The sequence below is a fragment of the Penicillium rubens genome, assembly GCF_028828025.1.
Source record: "Penicillium rubens strain IBT 27055 chromosome Unknown utg000001l_segment0_segment0, whole genome shotgun sequence".
NCBI lineage: Eukaryota > Fungi > Ascomycota > Eurotiomycetes > Eurotiales > Aspergillaceae > Penicillium > Penicillium rubens.
Window position 1 is genome coordinate 4933598 of NW_026890599.1, and position 21475 is coordinate 4955072.

The 21475-nt window shown below is 50.1% G+C and overlaps 9 protein-coding genes across 9 annotated transcripts; 3 read left to right on the forward strand and 6 right to left on the reverse strand.

Moving 5' to 3' along the window:
* Positions 1-506: 506 nt before the first annotated feature.
* N7525_001923 (uncharacterized protein) lies at positions 507-1610 on the forward strand (the record flags this gene model as incomplete). The annotated part of the gene is made up of 4 exons (XM_061212099.1): positions 507-537; positions 596-1066; positions 1235-1391; positions 1454-1610. 4 exons carry the CDS (start codon positions 507-509, stop codon positions 1608-1610), a joined length of 816 nt encoding a protein of 271 aa, XP_061071325.1.
* A 1029-nt stretch (positions 1611-2639) lies between these two features.
* N7525_001924 (SDR family oxidoreductase) lies at positions 2640-3636 on the reverse strand (the record flags this gene model as incomplete). The annotated part of the gene is made up of 3 exons (XM_061212100.1): positions 2640-2862; positions 2923-3524; positions 3589-3636. The coding sequence occupies 3 exons, from the start codon at positions 3634-3636 to the stop codon at positions 2640-2642; spliced, it is 873 nt and encodes a 290-aa protein (XP_061071326.1).
* Positions 3637-3906: 270 nt separating this feature from the next.
* On the forward strand, positions 3907-6168 carry N7525_001925 (uncharacterized protein; the record flags this gene model as incomplete). Its single annotated transcript, XM_061212101.1, has 10 exons — positions 3907-4026; positions 4079-4192; positions 4248-4285; positions 4342-4396; positions 4446-4544; positions 4612-4832; positions 4892-5577; positions 5656-5875; positions 5957-6047; positions 6115-6168. The coding sequence occupies 10 exons, from the start codon at positions 3907-3909 to the stop codon at positions 6166-6168; spliced, it is 1698 nt and encodes a 565-aa protein (XP_061071327.1).
* An 814-nt stretch (positions 6169-6982) lies between these two features.
* On the reverse strand, positions 6983-10741 carry N7525_001926 (regulator of nonsense transcripts 2; the record flags this gene model as incomplete). The annotated part of the gene is made up of 4 exons (XM_002557422.1): positions 6983-7288; positions 7346-10536; positions 10617-10661; positions 10723-10741. The coding sequence occupies 4 exons, from the start codon at positions 10739-10741 to the stop codon at positions 6983-6985; spliced, it is 3561 nt and encodes a 1186-aa protein (XP_002557468.1).
* Positions 10742-11238: 497 nt separating this feature from the next.
* Positions 11239-11520, reverse strand: N7525_001927 (uncharacterized protein; the record flags this gene model as incomplete). The annotated part of the gene is made up of 1 exon (XM_061212102.1): positions 11239-11520. One exon carries the CDS (start codon positions 11518-11520, stop codon positions 11239-11241), a length of 282 nt encoding a protein of 93 aa, XP_061071328.1.
* Positions 11521-12661: 1141 nt separating this feature from the next.
* On the reverse strand, positions 12662-14404 carry fhdA (putative transcription factor Tos4; the record flags this gene model as incomplete). The annotated part of the gene is made up of 2 exons (XM_002557421.2): positions 12662-12815; positions 12881-14404. 2 exons carry the CDS (start codon positions 14402-14404, stop codon positions 12789-12791), a joined length of 1551 nt encoding a protein of 516 aa, XP_002557467.1. The 3' UTR covers positions 12662-12788.
* Positions 14405-17641: 3237 nt separating this feature from the next.
* On the forward strand, positions 17642-18220 carry N7525_001929 (uncharacterized protein; the record flags this gene model as incomplete). Its single annotated transcript, XM_002557420.2, has 2 exons — positions 17642-17937; positions 18001-18220. 2 exons carry the CDS (start codon positions 17642-17644, stop codon positions 18218-18220), a joined length of 516 nt encoding a protein of 171 aa, XP_002557466.2.
* Positions 18221-19047: 827 nt separating this feature from the next.
* sun1 (SUN family protein UTH1) lies at positions 19048-20415 on the reverse strand (the record flags this gene model as incomplete). Its single annotated transcript, XM_002557419.1, has 2 exons — positions 19048-19095; positions 19159-20415. The coding sequence occupies 2 exons, from the start codon at positions 20413-20415 to the stop codon at positions 19048-19050; spliced, it is 1305 nt and encodes a 434-aa protein (XP_002557465.1).
* A 282-nt stretch (positions 20416-20697) lies between these two features.
* N7525_001931 (uncharacterized protein) lies at positions 20698-20973 on the reverse strand (the record flags this gene model as incomplete). The annotated part of the gene is given in 2 exon segments (XM_061212103.1): positions 20698-20902; positions 20921-20973. The coding sequence occupies 2 exon segments, from the start codon at positions 20971-20973 to the stop codon at positions 20698-20700; spliced, it is 258 nt and encodes an 85-aa protein (XP_061071329.1).
* Between the last annotated feature and the right edge of the window lie 502 nt (positions 20974-21475).

Consider the following 21475-nt stretch of genomic DNA (forward strand, 5'->3'; position numbering starts at 1 on the left):
CCTGACAGCAATACCCCTATCCAGGACAGACTTTGTCAGGCCCCAATTTTTGCTGCAGGATTTGGACAGGGGCGATTTGCCCCACGAAGGATTGATATGTGGAGTCTAAAGGGCTTTGGGTTCTCAGTGGAAAAATCAAATTATGCAGTTATGCATCAGGTTTCTACTCTTGAATTGTGACTATCGAAACCAATAAGACATTGAATAGAATGTGAGACATCAGCTCGTCTAGATGAAAGAATCCAAACAGTGGAGCTGTCAAAAGACGACTGTTACTCGCGAGATGATAGGCCTGGCTGTTTCACGCCGGAGATTGTCGGGACTGATCACTGTAGGGATTAAGAAATGAGTACTCCGCAGCCGTGTTGTGGGGATTCTAATGGCAAAGACAATGATAGCCCGGTATGGATTCATCGGTACATAGCCATCTAGAGAACCTACGAATGATATAAGGGTTCGTCCAACACATGGCAACTCAGCCTACACAGTATCAAAATTCCTCGAAAATGACCAAAGTCGCATTAATCACAGGAGGAGGTGTGAATTCCCATAAAATCCATGCAGACAAAAGAAGCTAAACCCAACGCATTCACAGCCAGCGGGATGGGTTTGGCCGTAGCCAAAGCCCTATCCTTACAAAAAGACTGGGAAATCTACATCCTCGACATCAACTCAGAGCGCGGAGCGGAAACAGCAAAAGAACTACCCCGAACGACATTCCATTACGCCAATGTGACCAAATACAGCGACCTTGCTGCCGCGTTTCAGAGCATGTTCCAACAGCACGGCAAGCTGGACTTTGTATTCGCAAACGCAGGTGTCATCGAGCGAACCAATTTCTACTCCACGCCACAAGCAGAGAACGACATGGATGTGTGCCCGCCGCCGGAACCGGACCTGCCATCGATCGACGCTGATTTGAAAGGCGTTGTTTTCACGGCTTATTTGGCCCAGCATTATTTCCGTCACTCGCCTCACAGGGGCCATGGCGGGAGCTTGGTTATGACTGCCAGCTGTGGTGGGTTGTATCCGTCTTTCTATTCGCCGCTGTACTCTGCAGCCAAATGTGAGTCCCCCTATGTTGTACCCAGTACAGTATCACCCCTGTTCCCCGTGTACTATTGTACCATCATATGATATCAATGTGATATATCAACCACGGCATCCATACTGCATATCAACTACGATGCTATTTTTTAATTTCGCTTAAACGACCGAGACTAACACAGCCTAGTCGGCGTGGTAGGATTCATGCGATCAATCTCGCAACACTTCCACGCAAGCGGGATCCGCGTCAACGCCATCTGTCCAGGAATTGTGCGCACCAATCTTGTGGATGGGACAGTTTCCCACCGGGCCGATTCATCGAAGTGGAAACGATCGCCCGGCTTGTGCTTCAGCTCGTGGATGGTGGTGAACCCGCGGGTCGGGGGTTGACTGATACGACTGGCAGACACTTGCCCCTGGAGGAACTGTATGGAGTTGCGGTGGAGATTTCCGATAGCGGGTTTTACTTCCGAGATCAGCATACTTTTTGTGATGAGGGTATGCGTGAGGTTATGGACGCAACGGTGGTCGAGAATCAGGTGGGTGCTGTCCTTAATGGTTAGTGGGATCCCGTTCGGGGATAATATACCGTAAGATCATCCCACTTGTAGGTGCAAGTGGTTAGCCTTATTGTCGGACTGTTTCCGTCTCTGCAATAGTTAATGATCCTCGTTACGATATTTGGGATTTCTTCGCGTTTGTCTGTACTTTTTTCTTTCGGGTTGGTATGAACTCTTATTTGAGACACCGTTGAGATCGTCCCGGATTTGTATTCACATACAACACATGAGAATCAAATAGGACTAACTTCGGCGAAATACCGACTTTGTCCGATAAAGGGGAATCCTGCAGAAGTTTCCACATTAGAAATGGCCCCCAAAGAGAAACACAAATAACGGCAAATACACGAGAATGTATATTGCACTCCACTGCTTGCAGGGATGTTTAATCAAATCGGCAATTTTGCAAGACTATTTGTACAGAGTAGGATTCTTGAAGTATTCCGTGCTCTCGCTGAGGATATCCATTGATCATATAGGCCAATCAAGTAGTGAGGCGCTGAACTCGACATATCAATTCTCGGCTCGTACTTTGTGCGGAGTACCCATATCGACGGAGCACTCTGTATGTACGGAGTACGGAGCACATGAACTGACGGTCCGGGACGAGCATCACTTCCTTGTGGAGTCACTCGCGCATCACCGTTGCATGCCAAGTCACAGACCGTTTAAGCGTGTATATTGCAAGACACGGGCCAGTACCGAGGCTACTGGATTTTAAGCATGTCTCGGAACACGACAGCTTAATTAACGAGAGACAAAAGACCATCTGACACATGATAGATCACATTTTTACGGCCGTTAGAGACCCGCGCGGAGAACAAACCCCTGTTTCCGCGAACAAGAAAAATGCGCGACAGCAGAAACAAAGTTATTATTGGCTCGCTTGCTAATATTTGACACGCAAGGTATAAGCTCAAAGGCGAAGATCGTCGCAGCCCGTGGTGGAGCCAATCTGTACATTTTCTTTTATAACGCTAGCCAGTTAGGGCAATAGTACTCCACGCGGCTTGAACTTTGACTCCGAGATGCTCATGGGATGGCGTCCGGCAGCCCAGAAACTTCGCCATGCGACATGCGGAACAGTGGCTCCCAGACTGTGACGGCCCGCTTTGTGATATGACCATTTCCCGGTTTGGGCATGTGGTAGTAGATCAGCTTGTCGGCTGAGCACTCTAATATCTCACCCGCCATGCCGGTGGAGTCTTCTAAGAAGGTTTCATATCCTCTGAGGACGGTCTGCACTGGAGTGATACTAAGTTAAAGGTGATGTCAGTATTGTGCATGGATGCTCGAAGGCCATACAGGATCTCACCATTCAGGAGTGACAGCGGCAATCATCTCGGGTGGCACAATGGGCGTGTTCACAATTCCCGGCATGACACAGTTGATCGAAATATTTTCCTTTTGCTTCAGCAACGGGGCGACGCCTCGTATGAAATGATTCACTGCAGCCTTAGTGCCGCAGTATACCGGATACGTCTTGTGGGGAAAGACCGCGCCAATACTACCCGTGACGACAATACGACCACCAGGCTGCGGGTTATGGCGCATGAAATGGATTGCCAGCTGGGTGCCATAGACAACCCCCTTGTAATTGATGTCCACGACGGACAGATCTGGTGCCGGCGGGATGTTGTCAACTCCGTTGTTCTTCGAGCCGTAGATGTAGAGGGAAGACGTATCGACAATACCGGCATTCGCACATAATGCATCAATACGGCCCCAGAGGTGATGCACTTTGCTGAATACACTTGCGTACTGTTCGTAGTTGGAGACATCCGCAGCAAAGAAGTATGCTCTGTCCTGTGGCAGGTCTTTTAGGAGGGCCTCACCGGCCTCCTGGCGCCGACCTACACAAGCGACCTTCCATCCTTTCGAGCAGAGGTCCTTGGCGAGGTCAATTCCAATTCCAGACTGTAAGGGATCTCTAGTCAGCGACTGATAGCGGGTCCTGCGTAGTCGGTTTCATTGTACTGACAGTGGCCCCTGCGACGATAGCCACGCGGGGTTCGGTATATGAGCCCATCTTATGAGTTGAGATGTGATGGTGTTGGATAGTCAATGGGGGGAAGAAGTTTGATCGAGAAAAATGAGACAAAAACCCATCGGATCATAGTGTCCGACTCAAGTCTCGGGGATTTGCCCTCATATTGTAGTGGATTTAGCGCGAGACGATCCTGGGCCATTGAGTAATGAACGCCCCCTCTCTTCACACGACTGATTCATAGAGTTTATTGTTAAAGTTCTTCCTCTTCCCCGTTTCCCCTTTGCATCCATTGCATTTTCAAATTCCAGCATGGCTGTGGACACAGAAAAGGATTCGGTGCAGGCTGGTTCTCCAATGGAGACACCAGGCTCGCCCGTCGATGAAACAACTGAGCCGGTTGTCACTTCGAAGACATGGATTGTCTCGATGGTATGTATGTGACCAGTCAATTATGTTGTGCATGCTCATTCTGTGCATATAGATTCTTTCTTGTGGTTATGGCCTCTCTTTCTGGCCTATCCCGGTGGTGTCGGCAATTGGCACCATGATCTCTGCTGATATGGGGGATCCAACTGGATATATCTGGTTTGTTCCTGTGTGTATAAAGATTGTTCAAAGGACTTTATGCAAAGAAACTAATCCAATCATAGGCATGGACTATCTCGATCACCTGTGCTTTCTTGATCTTGTATGCTTCTGAAACACCGATATCTTCCCACCCCCAAGCTTATTTAAATTTCGCAGTGGCCCAAACACCGATCTTTTAGGCCGACGTTGGTTCTTAGTTCTGGGAAACCTGGTAAATTGGATCACTGTCCAGCATACAACGCCTCTTAACACTCCTCTAGGTATGCTTCATCGGCCATATTGTGGTGGCATCAGCCAAGAGCACCAACCAAGTCATTGCCGGGCTGGTTGTCTCCGGCTTTGGAGGTGCAAATTGTCAGGTACGAGCTCTCCAATTCTTCTCCATCTCCTTTTGAACTTCCAGCTAAAAGGTCATTCACAATATAGATGGCCGCATTCGCCCTACCAGAACTCCTCCCCAATAAATGGCGACACATCGGAGTTGTCATCGCCGATCTCACAGTCTACATAGCCGTCATCATCGCACCAGTGACAGCCCGCTATGGCTACGAACTGGGTACCTGGGCCTGGAACTTCTGGGGCGTAGCCATATTCCAAGGCCTATCATTCTTCGGCCTGTTATTCCTCTACCACCCGCCCAAGCACCCGTACGCCCAACTCCTGACCCAACCCCAGTGAAACCACCCAAGCTAACCACACAACTCAGCCTCGGCATCCCATACAAAGAAGCCTTCAAATCCCTAGACTACCTCGGCGCCTTCCTCTTCATCGGCGGCGCAGTCCCATTCCTAATGGGGATCGTCTGGGCCGGCGTATACGACTCCAACGACGTCCATGTCGTCGCCCCGCTAGTCGTCGGAGCGGCTGTTCTCGTCTGTTTCGCGCTGTGGGAGTCCTTCGGCAAGCTGAAATACCCACTAACACCAACCTATGTCTTCGCCAGCTCGTGGGGCCGCGACTTCACGGCGCCGGTCATTGCCCTCGGCGTCGTCAATATGTTCTACTACTCATCTAGTATCCTGTGGCCGCAGATGATCACGGTGTTCTATACGAATGGCGGTGCGGACTGGAAATACTCTGTTATTCTGTCTTTGCCGCAGGGATTTGCTATCTTCTTTGGTGCTATGCTTCTGACGTGCTTTGGTAGTAAGCTGCGACATTGGCACTGGCAGCTTACCGGGTCTGTGTTTGTGATGGTTGTTTTTGGATCGTTGCTTGGTATTGTTACGCCGACTAATAAAGGGACTATGATTGCCTTTATCTTCCTCTCTCAGGCTGGGTTTGGTTGGGCTCTTTATTTGAGTATTGCTATTACGCAGATGGGTGTTGAGCATAAGAATCTTGGTGTTAGTGGTGGTATCTCGGGGTGCATTCGCTTTGCAGCTGGTGCTGGTAGGTTTTCTGTTCTCGTTGCTCGGTTTTCTAACTCATACTGCTCTTGTGTTGGATCATGCTAATTCTCACCCTCAGTTGCGACCTCGATCTACCAAACTGTCTACAGTAACTCATTGGCGAAATACACGGCTATATATGTCCCCTCCGCTGCCATCTCCGCGGGACTCCCGGAGTCCAAGGTCACCGACCTAATGGCTGTGGTATCTCAGGGCGCTGCTGCGATGAAGTCATATAGCCCTGCTGTGGTAGCAGCAGCAGAGGCGGCTCTTAGCCAAGCCTACTGCAAAGCGATCTTGTAAGCGCCCACAATAACACAACTCTTACCTGCACTCTCCGGAAACGGGACAAAGAAACGGTTTCTAATGGTCTCTTCTAGTGTGGTGGCTATGGTATCGATGGCCTTCGGCATCTTGGGTCTTGCCGCTTGTCTATGCTGCAAGGATGTCGATTCGAAGATGACCAACAAGGTGAGTGGAATTCTTTTCGGTTTAGGATTAATCACTGTGAGCACCACTAATGGACCGCTTACTTTAGATCGAGGTGTACCTTGAGAACACAGATCTCTCCGACCGAAACAAGTTCCATTAGACCAAACTGTCTGCGTAGTGCTTTCGTGCTGTGCTAACGTGCTGGTGAAATAATTTCCCTTGAGCAAAACAAGCTAGACAAGGGTTGCTTTTGAGATATACAAAATGCATTTAGCCCACCATAATAAGGAGAGATTAGAGGGCAACACCTTCACTTCACGAAAACAATTCCTTTGGTTTTATCTCATGCTCTTGGTCCAATTAAATCCGTTACATTAGTTACTACTGCTAGACTAGACGATAGAGATCATAGCTAAGAGGTACACCCATGGCATTACATTCATATTCGCGTATCCATTCAGTCTGATTGATTCTCTAATTCTCCGAGCCAATTGAACCCCCATCATCCATAGATCGAACAGTGTACGATCTTCGCAAGAGGGCAGCAAAGTGGTCATGTCTTTCGCCAGGTAATTGATGATTGGCGACCATATCGGGATTCGGGATTCTGTATGCGGGTAACATCGAGCTCCCCATCCAGCTCAAGCACACCAGCCGGGATGGAAAGTGATAAAAGAAGGATCCCGAACAGCAACAGGAGTGCCACTTGGATGGCATGGCATTCGCGGCCGGGTAGATTCCATTAGCAAGGACAGATTCCAGGTCATACTCATACGGCGTTGCATACTCGCGTTGTGTGCGACGTATACCCTAGATAAGCTCATTGGGTTGAACCAAGAGTTTCACACCGGGCTGTGCAGAGATGAAAGAATTATTCCATGGTAGGATGGCAACCTTCCACGGGAAAGGTGCTGTCTGCTGTGTCAAGTGAAGATATGGGATATGGACCTCGGTCCAGATAGTGGCAGCATTCATTACCAATTGACGTCGCTGAGCTGGAGTTTGCGGGAACGGAAAGCGGTCCGGTTGGCGCCGGCTTTGTCCATCCGCTGGCCGGTGGGGGTGCGCTTTTCCTGGGTCGCTGCTTTGGAATATCTCAGTTGGAAGTTCTTCCGGTTAACCAGGGGGTATTGCTCACTCTCGGTGGGTTCGGGTTCGGTGGACGCCTCGTAGTTCAGGACCAGGTTCTTGATGCGCTGCTGTTCTTCGCGATCAGCTTGTTGCTGGCTCCGCATGGCAATAGCAAAGGTCGAGTCTGATGGAAGATCGATGGTGCGGGTCTAGATATGATTAGCAAATTGCTGAAACAATATTGCGGGTGGGTTGGAAAGTCCAACCTGTTGCTTGTTCCCCTTCTTCGTCATTAGGGAGAAGGCCATTGTCTTGGGCGCAACTGGTTCGGCCGGCACTGGTTCGGGGCTAGAGTCGCTGGGCATGTTCTCGCGGGGCCGTTTCATAGGAAGAGGGATATCAAAGACAGTCTTGCGTTCGAACCGTCTCGAGTCCATGCTCTCAGCCATCATCTTCTCGAATTCTCGATCAAATTCAGCCTCGGTAACTGGGTCGCGTTCCTCTTCCTGTCGGGTGACAACGATTTGCTCGTCCTCAGACTCGCTGTCGCTGTCGTCGTTTGCCTCGAGATTGGGTCCAGATGCCTTCGACGGGTTAAATGCGTTAATAGGGCGTACTTGATGCAGACGAGATGGGGGACCTACTTCGGCCTCATCGCTGGATTCCTGGTCTTCGTCTATTTCGGGAATAGCATCCTCCTCAAGGTCCTCGTCAGAAGAGCTGCTCTCCGCATCTTCTTCATCAGCTTCAACGGGTCGCTCAGAATCCTGCACGTTGTAGTTCAGGGCAACAGCTTCGCTGAAAATCCGAGTCGCTTCTTCAGCCTCGGTAGAAAGCTTCCACTGCGGGCGAATAGAATGGTACGTATCCTGGACGAGGAAGTCGATATCCATGGGCAACGGATCCTTGGTAAATAAGTAGTACTGGAAGAACGCAAGGAAGAAATCGAGTTTCTTCTTGGCAGAGCCACGGTCGAAGCAGTGGCCACACGTGTCAAGAAGAGTGCATGCCAGGCGCAGGCGGAAGTAGTCGTCTGGCAAGTCCAGCATACTAATCTTTCCAGGCGCTGGGGTACCACCTTCATGACCAAAGGTGATAATGCGGTACAACGTATCGAAGATTACCGGGGAATCGATCATCTTGTAGTTGTAGAGCTCACCTAGATATTTGATTTCCGCAATGCGCTTCTGATTGAACTTGAAGTCGTTCTGCTCGAGGCCAAGCGTGACCTGCTCCAGGACGTTGTCGACAATACCAATCACGAAATCCTGGTGGTACCGGTACAAAGCACTGACAAGGATCGCCAAAAGGTGAATACTGCCATATTTCACCTTGACCGGTTTGCTGAACACACGTTCCAGAATCTCGACAACCTCTGGCTCCTCCCAGTGAAGTTTGCGGATGGATTTCAAGATCTTGGTGTAGTTCCGCTTGTTCATATCCAGGTAGATTAGTCGGCGGATGTACTGCTCCATGGGTGTACGTTCCTTCTGCTGGATCGCTGGGCGTGGTGGCGGGTCAACATAGTAGATGGCATTTTCGATTACCATCCGCTCCTGCTGGGCCAGATGTTGCACGGTCTTCTTGCGACTCAAGGTCTCGAGGAAAGAAGCCATCCGAGGCGATGACTCGGGGTTGCGCAGAAGGTAACGGCCGCAGTTCTCCAGCAAATGGCCGATAATTTCAATGTTCATGCGCGAAAATTCGTCAAGCGAAACCTTGAAGCAATGAAAGATGATATGCTCCGGAACAACACCAAACTTCGTCAATTCAGCTAGGTAGCGAACATTGCTCATACGTACTTGACCGAGGAATTCCTTGGACTTGCGCCGCTGCAGACTTCGGAACTCTTCATCGAGGTACGTGGTCAGTCCCTGTGGAATATCTGGCAGGTATTGTCCAAGCGTTGCCACTAAGCGAGAATACAGAGGCAAAAGATCAATGCGACCCTTGGGGATGTCGGACACAGCCTTGACCAGCCGGTTTCGTGATGCTTTAGAATTAACCCAGCAGAAATCCAGAGCAAACTGGTCGACTTGGTCTTTGGTTTGCAACTCGGGAAGCTTGGCAAGAAGGGAGTCTACCTGTGCACCCACAGTCTTGCTGGCAATGGCAGTGGACTGGTCATCAGCCTCCGCGGCAGCCTTCTCATCCGAAGGCTCAGCAGAGTCGGCGGATTCGCCATCTGGCTTCCTTTTACCCGACTCCTCACCTTCGCCCTTCTTCTTTTTGCCGTCCTCGAGCAAGACCGCAGGCACCTTGCCCTTCAAATCAACCAGATTCTCATAGAAGCGTCTTTCCTCCTCGTCTTCCCAAATTCCGGCACCTTCGCCTTGGCCTCGCAGGTAGTCGGTGGTCTTCACAAGGCCAATACCACCACCGGCAGAAGCATCCGTGGGTTCCTTCTCGGCTAGATCGGGCATGTCGGTGCCCAAAGCCTCGCACAGCACCTGGGTATTAGCCACGAGCTTCTCCAGAACCTTAGACTGCTTCTCGAAATTGGCCTGGCGATCCTCGAAGATCTCACCGCTCTTCACGTATGCTTCGGCATTACGGCGGTTTTGTTGTGCCAGCGCTCTCTGGTCCCGAACCACGTGGGCTTTGACGTCCTCAAGGTACCGGTTCAAGATATTTCTAAACCGCAGCTGAGTCTTCTCTGGGGTCAGAGGTAAATCGGTCTCCGGGTGGGCATCTCCGTTGGTTTCCGTAGTCTGCACGTCCGCGCCAGTCGTAGCGCCATCGGCCTCGACTGTTTTCCTACCCTCTTCGGCGAGTTTCGAGCCGACGATATCCCAGCTGAAGCTCTTCACAAACAAAACTGCAAGGGGCAGGTTCGTATGATCACGGTCATGACCAAGTAATTCCTTCAGAACTTCCAATGGGAACGGGTCAGCCTGTTTGTCCTGGTCCTTCGAGCCTGCGGCGGGAGTCTTGGCTTTCAGCGGTGTATCGGAAGGCTTGCTAATGCCAACTGCTCCCTCTTTGCCCTTCGCACCCAGTTCCTCAGGTCGCTCGACGTCATCGAGAGTCTTCAGCACATTGACCAGCCAAAGCTCTGTAACGACGCGGAGAAGAACGCGGTGTCGAGACAAACGGTCTTTCTCTTCGCGTTCGCGGATCTCCTGGCTGAGCGCCTTGAGCTGCGCTTTATCCGGTGTGCTTAGTCCCCGGCCGAGCAGCCAACCGATCTGCCGTGTAAATTCCCAGGGGCCGAAACGCTGGTGCAGCGCACTGACAACCTCAACTCCAGCGGCAATTTCACCGGGGGACTTGAGCTTGCAGAGGCCTTCATAGCAGGCGGAGATGATCTCGGAAAGGTACTTGTGGAGCGAGAGGGTGCGGATGTCAGCGAGGAAAGTGGAAAGGGCGGAGGCACTAATGCCGGTGCGTAGACGTTTGATGAAGGCAGTGTTCTTCTTGAGCGCCGAGTCAAGGGACTTGCTAGTGGAGAATACATCTGGTTGCAAGTCGTTAGAATCACCCCGAAGGTGGGCTGGAATGACATTTCGTCATAAAGGGAGTCAGGTGGGATTTTACCAGATTCGCCTGCCCAGGCTCGCTCGTTCAGGTCGCGAAGCTCCCCTGTAATGGAAAAAGCCGAATGTCAGTCAATATCTCCAAAGTGAGGTGTGGTAGACCGTACTTTTACGTTGGCGATCCATGGCTGTGGTGTCACAGGCTCAATCGTGGGGTCCTTTCTGAATGTCCGAGAGGAAAGCGCATAAGTGACTTGAATGCCACATTGGGGGAAAAGAAAGAACAAGAGAAAACAAAGCTCAAAGCCTTGAAGTGAAGAGAGAAGGGAGGTCGAAGGTCTAAAGGTCTAAAGGTCTAAAGGTTCGAAGGCGGAGCGGAGATGAAGGCGGACTTTTATTTGCTTATCCATTTATCCCCTTGTGCGATAACTTGGACTTCACTTGGTCACTTTCACCTCTTAACCCCCTTTCTCGTGTTCATTCTTTCGGTTTTAACATTCCAGTTTCACAGTTTCAACTTCATCTTTATCTTCATCTTCATCTTCAACCTCCTTTTGTGATTCTCAATTTAATACTACATCATTTCACTATCCCCAAACCCCACTTCCTAAGGTCCCACCATGTGTTATAACCCTGCATCAAAAGGACGATCATCGCAGCACTAAATGCTGTTTCGAACCATTCTAATCCCCACTATGCACCTCTGTGAACCCCGTCTCCTTTCCCTTTTCCGACCGGTACAATCGTTCTTGCAGCTGGTGCTTCTGGTCCTGGTTACTCCAGCTGTGTTGGCGATGGAAAGTTGGCTTCCACGACTTCTCCGAAGATGTGCTCTCTCGGCTGGGACGCGATGACCCGGCAGTATCGTTATATGGTTTAGGGTTTTGAGCGAAGGGGAGAACGGTGTGATCTCTGCCGATATTTGGGATTTCACCGTGGTTATCGTTGTGATTGTTTGACGCCATTCCGTGTTTCGTAGGTAGTTAGTGTCGATCGAGGTTCCGACGTAAGATGCTTGCCCACTACTGATTTGGAGCTAGCTTATAGTGGTGTAAGAAAGATATTGGGAGTCATCAATGTTGTGCTCATAGCTCATCTGCTTCCAAGGTTGTCCTTTTATACCTCTTCGGTGCGGGGTATTCAAAACCTGAATGTGTGGCAATGAGTGAGATTGGTCCTAGTGGATATTTCACAGATGATACATGTGAGGAGGACCTCTCACAAGGCGTAAGGAAATATTCTACCTGTATTTGGGTGGAGGGGTGGATATGACGTGCGGGTGGCGAAGGTATCAGGCCATTCAGTAGAACAACTAGTATGCTATAAGTATGAAGGAACACCATCAATTCATTCCAGTGCAAGGACAGTATAGTTATTATAGCTACTGACGGGGATTGTGTTTGTATGTTGTACATGAACGTGATATCGTGGCAGCAATAGCACAAACCCTGCAGCAATCATCTGCTGCTGTATCACCTTTGGGAGGTAAGTCGAGAGCATTGTGACTAAATACTTCGCTGGGCTATATGGAGTGAGTGATGGCAATGCTGCATACACTACACTCCTAATCCAGTTTCGCCCCTGCTATTGGAGACATGACAACTATCTAGTTACTACACCATTGCATCCGTATGCTAGTACCTAGATAGCCGATTATTCGAACAGATATATTGAAATTGACTAGCTAACGTACAGGTCGTGAGTGCGTTCAACCATTGGAAAGCAGACTGACAAAAATGGCAAAACCAACGAGGCAAAAGCAGAAGTAGGATACATAGTCCGCGAAGGGACAGTGCCGGGAGGTACTAACGGACAAGGTGGCGAAGCGTCTTTCCAAAAGAGACACCTGCAACATAGGAGCCGGTATCAGAATAACTGATCTCTAGGGCAAACAAAACGGCCAATGATGTCCAAAGAGAACATGACACGTTGGACACCAACTTCGGGATATCCAAGGCCCAACCAAAACGAGATACACGCGCTTTTGGAGACCAAAACTCGTACACGTCGATGCTCTAACGAGGAAGCAAGACCAACGAGCAGAAAAAGAACATAAAAAGAAAAAGGAGGAAAGAAAAAAGGATGTTGATAATAAGGATTAAAAACAGGGTATGCCTCACGCCACGCTATGCGAGTCTCCCTAGCAGTCAGGGAGACCAAGAATCACTGGAAATATGTACTGAGAAAGCCCATCCGACGGTGGAAAGACATAGGAACTTTTTCGATCAATGATTCATTTGGGCTTGCGCCAGAAGTATTGCTGGAAACGAGTTAGTAGGGGTTCGGGTACGTCAATGGATGTATAGGGGCCATGGAGATACTAACCTTGTGCTGCTTCCGGCAGTTGCGTAGGCCTGGCTTCCGAAGATCATCCACCACAGCAGACCGCCGCATAACATCGTCATCCTCGTCGGGAATGTAGTAATATTCACTCTCAAGTGGCTTGCCAGCAGCATCCTTGCCTTCGCGGGCAACTCTGCCGATAAATTTGGTCGATTCGAGAATATTGCGGATATCAGACCTTGAGAGGCCGGTCGAGTACTCGTGGCCGGACTTCCAGTACGCAGGAGGGAGGTTGTTCAAGATGGTGGAGAAGGGCGTGGAGGACAATCGGGAGAAGGCGAGCTGATTGGCGGCGTGGTTGCGGACTCTCTCAGACCGTTCGTCGGTGTGCTGGGGCTTGGCCTCGGGAGTCTCGACTTCCTTGTCCTCGTGGATGGTGGCTGGCTGTCTAGGGGACCGGGTGGGCTGGAGAGGTTGGGCGGGCAGCAGGCTGCGAGGAGAACGACCAGTCTGAGCGGGGGAATCACCCGCCCGGAAAGAAGCCATACGAGGAAGAATGTTCTCTCCGAATGGTCCAAAGGAGTGAATGATAGGATCATTCTCTTCGTCGTTGTCGGAGAAATCTTCAGATCGGCTTAGTTCACTCAACTCGCTCGCCCGCGAGTCGTGAAGCATAGCAGTGGCACGACGGGCACTCTGAGAGGTCACTCCAGTGACGGTGTTGTGACGCTTCAATGGAGAGGGTTCATCTTCAAACACCACCACTGCAGCCCGAGAACGAGAAGGCGTGAAAATCGGCGAGGATGGGGGGATGGCATGCTGAGCAGCAGGCGAAGGGGAGATAGGCGATGCCAGACGCTGGCGATCCAGGAGCGGGCTTTCCTGCAGCTCTCGTCGGGCTTGGCGGCGCTGAGTAGGTGTTGATTCGTCACTGGTCTGTTCCGAGTCCGTAGAAGGGCAGTCCCTTCGTTCGCTGCGAGGCCATTGGACCAGTACGCGAGCCTCATGGACATCTATCATGATATCTGCATCTTTGATGTCCGAGGTAAAGGTCTTGCCTTTGGCCAAATCATATTTCCTCCCTTGGCAGTGAATCTTTATTCCATTCCATCCCATGCACACGATCTCAACCCTGTCCCGATCAAATGGGTTTGGGGCCGGCTTATATGTAGCCTTGACATGGACACGAGAGATCATCCGACTAGCAGAAAGCTGGTGATGACATGAGACACTGGATCTGCCCATCAAAATGGGCTCCCCGTTCTCCAGTAACATAATGGCGGGCACGGCAGACAAGGGCGCACGTTCGAGGGCAGCAGAGAAGGACCGTGGCAGGGAGGGTCGTGAGGCAGCGACACCAGGAGGGGGAGGCGAAGAGGACATGATATGGGTTGACGAGGTCGGGACCGGGGTGGGATACGTCGAGACATCGGGCTCGCGTGCTACACGCTTTTGAGGTCGAGGAAGGGAGGGCGACGAGCTCGGCTCAAAGGCAGGCAGTAAAGCTGCAGGACGTTTCACGCCTGAAATCGAGCCAACTCGGCTCTTCAACGGAGAAGACTCCATAGTAAAAAGGTGGGACGAAGTCGAACGAGCACTCCTACTCACGAAAAGAAAAACCTGAGTCGAGGTCGAGGACCCGCGTCTCCGCGTGTTATACGAACACAGAGAGGGAAAGAGAGTTTTAAAGAAGAGAAAGACGTCAAGGCCTCCCCTAAGGAAAAAGGTGTGGTGGGAGGAGAGAAATTGGTCAAGGAGTAAGGAGGAGAAGCATTGAAGAAAAAGGTCGAAAGGGTGTGTGGTGGTGGAATGCCCTGGGGCGGAGGGTCTTGTCCACCCTGCGCGGAAATGCACGCTTACAGCCCGAGACGCGTTCGATAGGCGCCAACCACGCTCCACTGCAGCTTCGCGATTTCAATTGCTGCCTTTAGGTATTGTTACAAATATTGACTCGTAAATTGAGGGATGAAAACGTGTAAAGGCGCGAATTAAAGGTTTGCTTCCTCGTAATTTGTGCTGTTCAACTCTATACTCCGAACACTGCGGCGCGTCCGCGTCTCAAAACACGTGACCCCACGCGAGACAGTAAAGCGGGTTTAAGGATCTGTCAGGAATGGTATTCATGACTTCAAGATTGGCATTATTTAGCATGTAGCCCCTAGGATGGTTTTAAACAGTCGACTGCAACATATCCTTCCTCCTAATCTTCAAACTATTCAAGTATCAAAAGCCAATACTGGTATTTAGGGTCTCCAAGCTCGTATATAGCTAATACCATGTAGCTAATACCAAGGTATAAAGTACGAAGTACTATGTTATACGGAGTACAATTGTACAATTCATACAATCCCCAGCAGAAAATGCCAGCCTCCTCATCCCCTCAGCCCCCCACTTACTGTCACATTGATCACCGGTCACCTCGTCGCATTTCCTAACAATTTGCCCGACCACCTTAAATCATTTTGGCTCGAGCTTTAGTGAAAAAGGCTTTCTTCCCAAGGGCATATGAGCTAAATTCCAGCCCGGCCAAGTATGAAAGCGAATAACAAAACAATCCTAGTTTTTCCACTGGGTTTTGTTGACAAGCGCTGGTGGGGCCTCGGTTAGTTTTTGATTTTTTGGTATGTTTTTCGGGATAGCTCACCTCACCGGTCTTCTGGAGCACTCCCAGCATTGGCAAAGAATCTTCTGGGATAATCTGCAGGTCGGAATGATTCCATATCAGCTGTGGAGTTATGCCTCTCGTAGAACCGATCCCCTTGCCTAATATATGGGTCTAATGCATGTCGCCTAACGGACGGTTATATAAAACGGTCCACTGAGAATTATATCAGTCTTGAACGAGAGATAATACAAAAAATCCGACGTAATCGAGCAAGGACCATTCCCTATTCAAGTCCTATAGTGTATTTTTGCTTATCAGATTAGAATTCCGGCACCTTCCCTCCCCGAGCTGCGGGAATGGTCAACTATTGGTTTTGTATTCTTTTCTTGGCCTGTGTATGTTCTTATCGGCCATTTTACTCCAACTAACGAACTTTGGCCTTGCTAGTGATCAACGCTGCTCGATATCAATGCTGCTCGATAGCCCCAAGCCAGCTTTCAACATGACGTTCATTTGGATCCCAGTGCCGTTCCACGTCCGATTCTACCTCTCCAAGCTCTTATCCTTCAGAGTCTCCGAACGGCCCAAGATTGTTGGTCTATGAGTCTTTCCGTTACGAGCATACGTGTAGATTCAAATACTCATTCAATATTCCGGTCGTGGCCCCCCTATTAGCTCTAGCTATGACGCTTATTTTGGTAGCATGAGGCAGGGTCTTCTCCACCGGGATATAAGTAGGATATGAAACACTCTGCCAGAGATGTCTTTGCCCTAGGATGGTCTTCGAGGATCTTGCTAAATACATCGCCCCTCGGGCGTGCCACGCATATACCAGCTGACCGGGTGCAGATTCCAGGTAAGGGTGATGGGCTGTTTGAAGCTTCACAGAAAGGTGCGGCTGGGACAATATGAGTTATCGGCTCCTTATATCACCCGGTCGCAAATCAGGAGAAGGATTTAAGCGGTCGGGCGCAGCGTGTGTCGTAGGGTACCGTCTCTGTGGCGGGGAGTCAGGATTGTTTGCGACGGACTAGATTCCACATATGTTGTCAGATGAGTATGTTTTCAGACCCAACTTATATTTTGATGACCTCACAGATTATTAAACTGGGAACTATCCCTCGGCAGCTGTTGTGTGGAACTGCATGTCTACAAAACTGCCTTGAGCATTAGTTGTCACGATCTCTTAGGGCTTCGCTCCTATATATATCGGCACGTGATTGGCAGGAATCACGAAGTTTCATTTTACCTAGGCAAGTTCTTTCAAGTAAGCTACCATATTGTTGACATGCAGTGCATGCAGGGTATGCGTTTGTCTCTCTATATGCAGATTGAGCTCTTTGAGCCTTTGTCTAGCTCGGTCTCTTTGTCATATAGCTGGCTTATATACCAGCTTCTTTCCATAGTTTGTTTCATCATCATCTCAGCTTCTTCATCTATCTCTCTCCTTTCGTAGCCTCAACAGGTTATGAGGCCCTCTTTTTCCCCTTTTCTTTCAAAGATCTAACAAAGATCTTAATCCAGTTGAGCTTCTCCCGGCAGCGGAGACTCTTTGGACTTCTTGGAGAATAGCAAAAGCTATATCTCTCACTTCTGGGAGAATAGCAAAAGCTATATCTCTCACTTCTTGGGGAATAGCAAAAGCTGTATCTCTCACTTCTGAGGGAATAGCAAAAGCTATATCTCTCACTTCTTCATCGCCGCTGAGCGAGAAGCGACCGGAAAACGCCGCTGTGCGTACCCGCCTTTGAGCAACCAGGATTTTTGTATTCTCTTTCATTGAGAACTATCTCCATCGTGCTCCTACCACATGGGACTCGTGGCAGCGTGTAGTGAAAAAGTCAACACAGGACCACAACCCTCATGAACGGCAACAGTGGGGCTCAGCATCCAAACTGAGCAAAGAGGAGTATCTCCTTCTACGTTGCTTGTGGAACCGATATGGGACTAGGAATCTCCCCGATATGCTGGAAAGATCAAATTTGGACGAATACTTTCGGCAGGCCAAGAGGTTCCGAGCCTACTTACCGTAGGTCACAGCCAGACCTCAAACGGACAGATACGATCGATATCTTAGGTCGGACCTGGCCCCGGATCCATAGGGAACCGGTATCTTTGAGATACCGGCGGCCGAGTAGGGTAGGATTGTCTCGGCGTTAATCGAGGAGCGGGCGCAACCTAGGAAAAAGTCAAAGCGGATGATCGATGAATCCGTCAACCTAAGCTTGGTAGCTTTTCTCATTGCTGTTGCCGCCAAACACCCCTCCTTGCGCGGCCGTTGGACGCCCCATAGGAGGCCGATCAAAGCCAAATTTGCCAACGGCGCGGAGATGGAGGCCCAAGTTGATGGGTACTTTGCGGGGGAGGATGGGCCTATAAGGTTAATTCTCGAGGCCAAGTCAGGTTTACGTGAGTACCATGAGCCCCAAGTCTCCATGCAGGAGACGGCGGAAGTAGTTGCGTTGATCATGACCCAGGATGTGGAACCCAATCGGTAAGACTTTCCATACCCCAGCCTCAGCTATGTTATACAGTGCTAATACTAAGTCGTATATAGGCCCGTTTTCGTTATCTCCCAAGATGGCAGTCGCCTGTATATCACAGCTGCCATTTTCAATAAAACATACCTCAGCTGGATCAAGAACAAGCGGACAAAGCTGCCGAGCGACAGCTTCCTCCAGATGAATCAATACGGTCCCTGGGTGCTAACCAATGCCGACTCCATGAAGGAATTTGCGGAGACTGCGCTAGCTATTATGCTAGCAGTCGATTCTTAGACGAAGGTTCTGCACTGCCTTTGTCGTTTTGTTTTGCTTTGATTTTGCTTTGCTTTTGAATGTATTATCTTCATTCCATATTTCCCAGAGTTGTACTCTCCCTGTCTTCCTGGCATGATGTCTTCGGGTATAGGGGTTCCAAGAACGTAGCGTGAATAAGAGGATCAATATACCGCGCACGCATAGAGGAATAGGTCTAGCACTAATTGAGTAGAAAAACACGAAGAATACACTAGTAAATACTGCGACCAGGATTAACTGAGTGTCATGGTGTGCAATTTCGAAGAAGCCGCTAACTACGACCAGACTGAAAGACATCCCAATAAATGAGACAAGTAGCAGAGATCGGCGTCCACGTAAAACAAGTCACCAAGGGTCCAAAGAAAGACATTGGGTAGGGAGATGCAACCTCCAGTCACCAGGACAAAGATGCAAGGCAAGGGAACGAGGGATAGATTTGGAAATCAAGAACTGATTGGTACTTGAAGATGAAGAAGGTAAATCTAACCGTGAAATAAAAAAAGATATCGCTCCCATCAATGTGCCTGACCAGGGGGTAAATGTGGTCATAAGAAATAAAACAAAGAAGATGCAACAAGGATTTGGATTTCGATCCCAGTCACACATAAAACAAAATAGAACTTAAGATACACAGAAAAGAATAATGATCCTTCGAATAAGAAACCGTGAATATAGACAGGGACACATATGGAAGTGAGACGAGAGCGGTAGCTCTGCTCACCCTAGTGTAATTCAAGTGTGGGAAGCTCATCGAATTCCGCTTGGCAGTGCAAGGACTGCCGCCGACCAAAAAGCGGTTGCGACATTTAGTTGTCGTAGAAGACGTAGTAGGCAGCGCCGGAGGTGACACCGACCTGAGGAGAGATATTGTTAGTACGGAAGTTTGCAGGCCGGAAGGTTTAGGACGAAAAACTTACTGTGCAGCCACTGTTGCCGCTGATGGGACCCTTTGAGTCGTAGAATTTGCCATTCTCGTAACGGCACTCATCGCTGAGGTTGTCACCCTCAAGCCTAACGTTGAAGTCGAGAAGCGCGTCGGTGGTCGGGGCATTGGGGAAGATGGACAGGAACTTTCCGGCATCGGTTTCACCGACGCCAAGGTTGAGGGGAGCCGAGTTACCAATAGGCTCGCTGCCGTCACCCCACTGGCAACCCTTCTCAGTGGGCACACCCTTGGGGTTGACGTAGTATTGGGCGGAGGTGACCTTGCCACCCCATTTGAAGTAGTTGTTACCGTTGGGGCAAGTCAAGTCGTGAACAGCACCGGGGGACGCGTTGAGAGGAATGGTCTCAGACTCGGTACCGGGATAGTCAGTACGGCAAACGGCAACGCTCTCGGACATCTTGTTCTTGACGTGCACACCGCCAACACCAGGAATGCAAAGCTGGCTGTGGTCCTTGTTGGTGAGGTAGAGCTTGTTGTCGATCTTACATTCCAGACCACCGACGGACTGGCCGGTGCTACCCTGGGTGGTAGGCCACTGGGACTTTTGGTATCCAGGTGGGCAGGCATAGGAGCACATGGCACCGGAATGGCACTGATCGCCAGTAACAGCGGTCACAATATCGCTGACCAGGTCATCGAGGATAGTGACGTACTGGATACCGGACCAGCCATCGAGGCCAAGGTAGTCAAGGGCGACAGCACCGTAATCCGAAGGGAATTCACCGCAGTCAATCTCTCCATCGGGGAAGTTTGCGGTGAGGCCGGTGGCACCGGAGCTGCTCGAGCTGGAAGAGCTGCTGGTAGAAGCAGCAGCTGTGGTGGAGCTAGAGGTGGGCTCTGCTGTGCTTGTGGAGCTGGCGGGGGTGATAACGGCCGAGGTCTCTTGGAGGATGGCAGGCGCCACCGTAGCGGTTGTGGTTGGGGCAGCCGTGGAAGTCGAGGTGGGTGTGGCAGTGCTTGAGCTGCTAGATGGGCAAGCAGCAGCAACGGCAGAGTCCAGCCACTCAAACTGATTGTTTGCGAGACCCTCGCAGGCTTTCTCGATGCTGATTGGCTGAGGAGCACCGGGCTTAGACGGGTCCAATACGACAAAATCATACACGACGGGGCCTGGGACCGAAACGGTCTCGGTCTCAGTAGCGCGCTTGTGGACGTGGGCGTGGCCATGGCCGTGAGCAGTCGCGAGGCCAGCCGTCGCCAGCGCGGCAACGGTGTTTTGGAACTTCATTGTAGCGGTAGTGCGAAACTGTTGATCAGCATATGTTAGTTCCGTCAAATCCATGTATAGTTCTTGTCGTCCAATGAATCCAGGCCGTGTAAAACAGTCCATGCAACCATATATCGCGTTTGTTGCGTTGCACCATCCTCCGCATAGTTGCCCGAGACACAACAATCCACACCACACCACATCGCGACTTGCTATTGCAACCTGTAGAGATAAACGGGAGATAACACATACATTCAAGGGTAGTGGCGCGTTTGTCGTAGAGAGTCGAGTAAAGGACGGTTTTCAAATGAATGTGGAGAGAACGAATCCCTCTGGTGTGGGAAAACTTCGAGAAAGGAGAGCTGCGGTTGGAAAGACTGGGGAAGAAGAAGTCAGGGAGAGGAGACAAAAAGGAGGTGGGGGGGGCGATTCAGTTGATGCCCCAATTGCGTTAGCGTGATAGTCACGGGAAAAGGGGCAGGTACGGGATTCAACTGCGAGATTCAAGCTGTCTTACACTGCCTACCTTGGTAGTGGACCCTGGACAAGGGTCTGGATGCTACTTGCTTTGCTTGGCATATACAATATCATCTCTCCAAGAGTTCCAAGACTTCATCCAAGATATGTGCTTTGTCTAATTATACGAAGTCACTCTTTCTTTCCCCAATTGGGATTCTATAACGGCGGGGACCCATGGGCGAGGCAGTTCCTTTTCCTTTTTTTCTTTTGTTTACCTTTGGTCCCTGCGGCTTGGCGCCAAAACGAGATTAAAAACTGCCAGGGGGAGCCAATCAGAGGTAAGGATTGCACTTCTTTGGGCCCCAGAATTCAGGTACACCAATCAAAATTCACCTGGTCTGTCGAAATTCCTTACGTATCCATGGGTACTCCGTACCAGGATCATTGATATTAACTATCCAGTTAATATTACATTTGCGTATTCTGCTTTGTTCAATTCTTTGACGACTTATTACAGCACGCTATTGAAGTTACTTCCCCCTTATAATATTGCTTGGATACGGAGTCCGCCAGGGGTAATAATCTCATACGCTTAAGTATAAGACTATCCCCCTGACAGCCT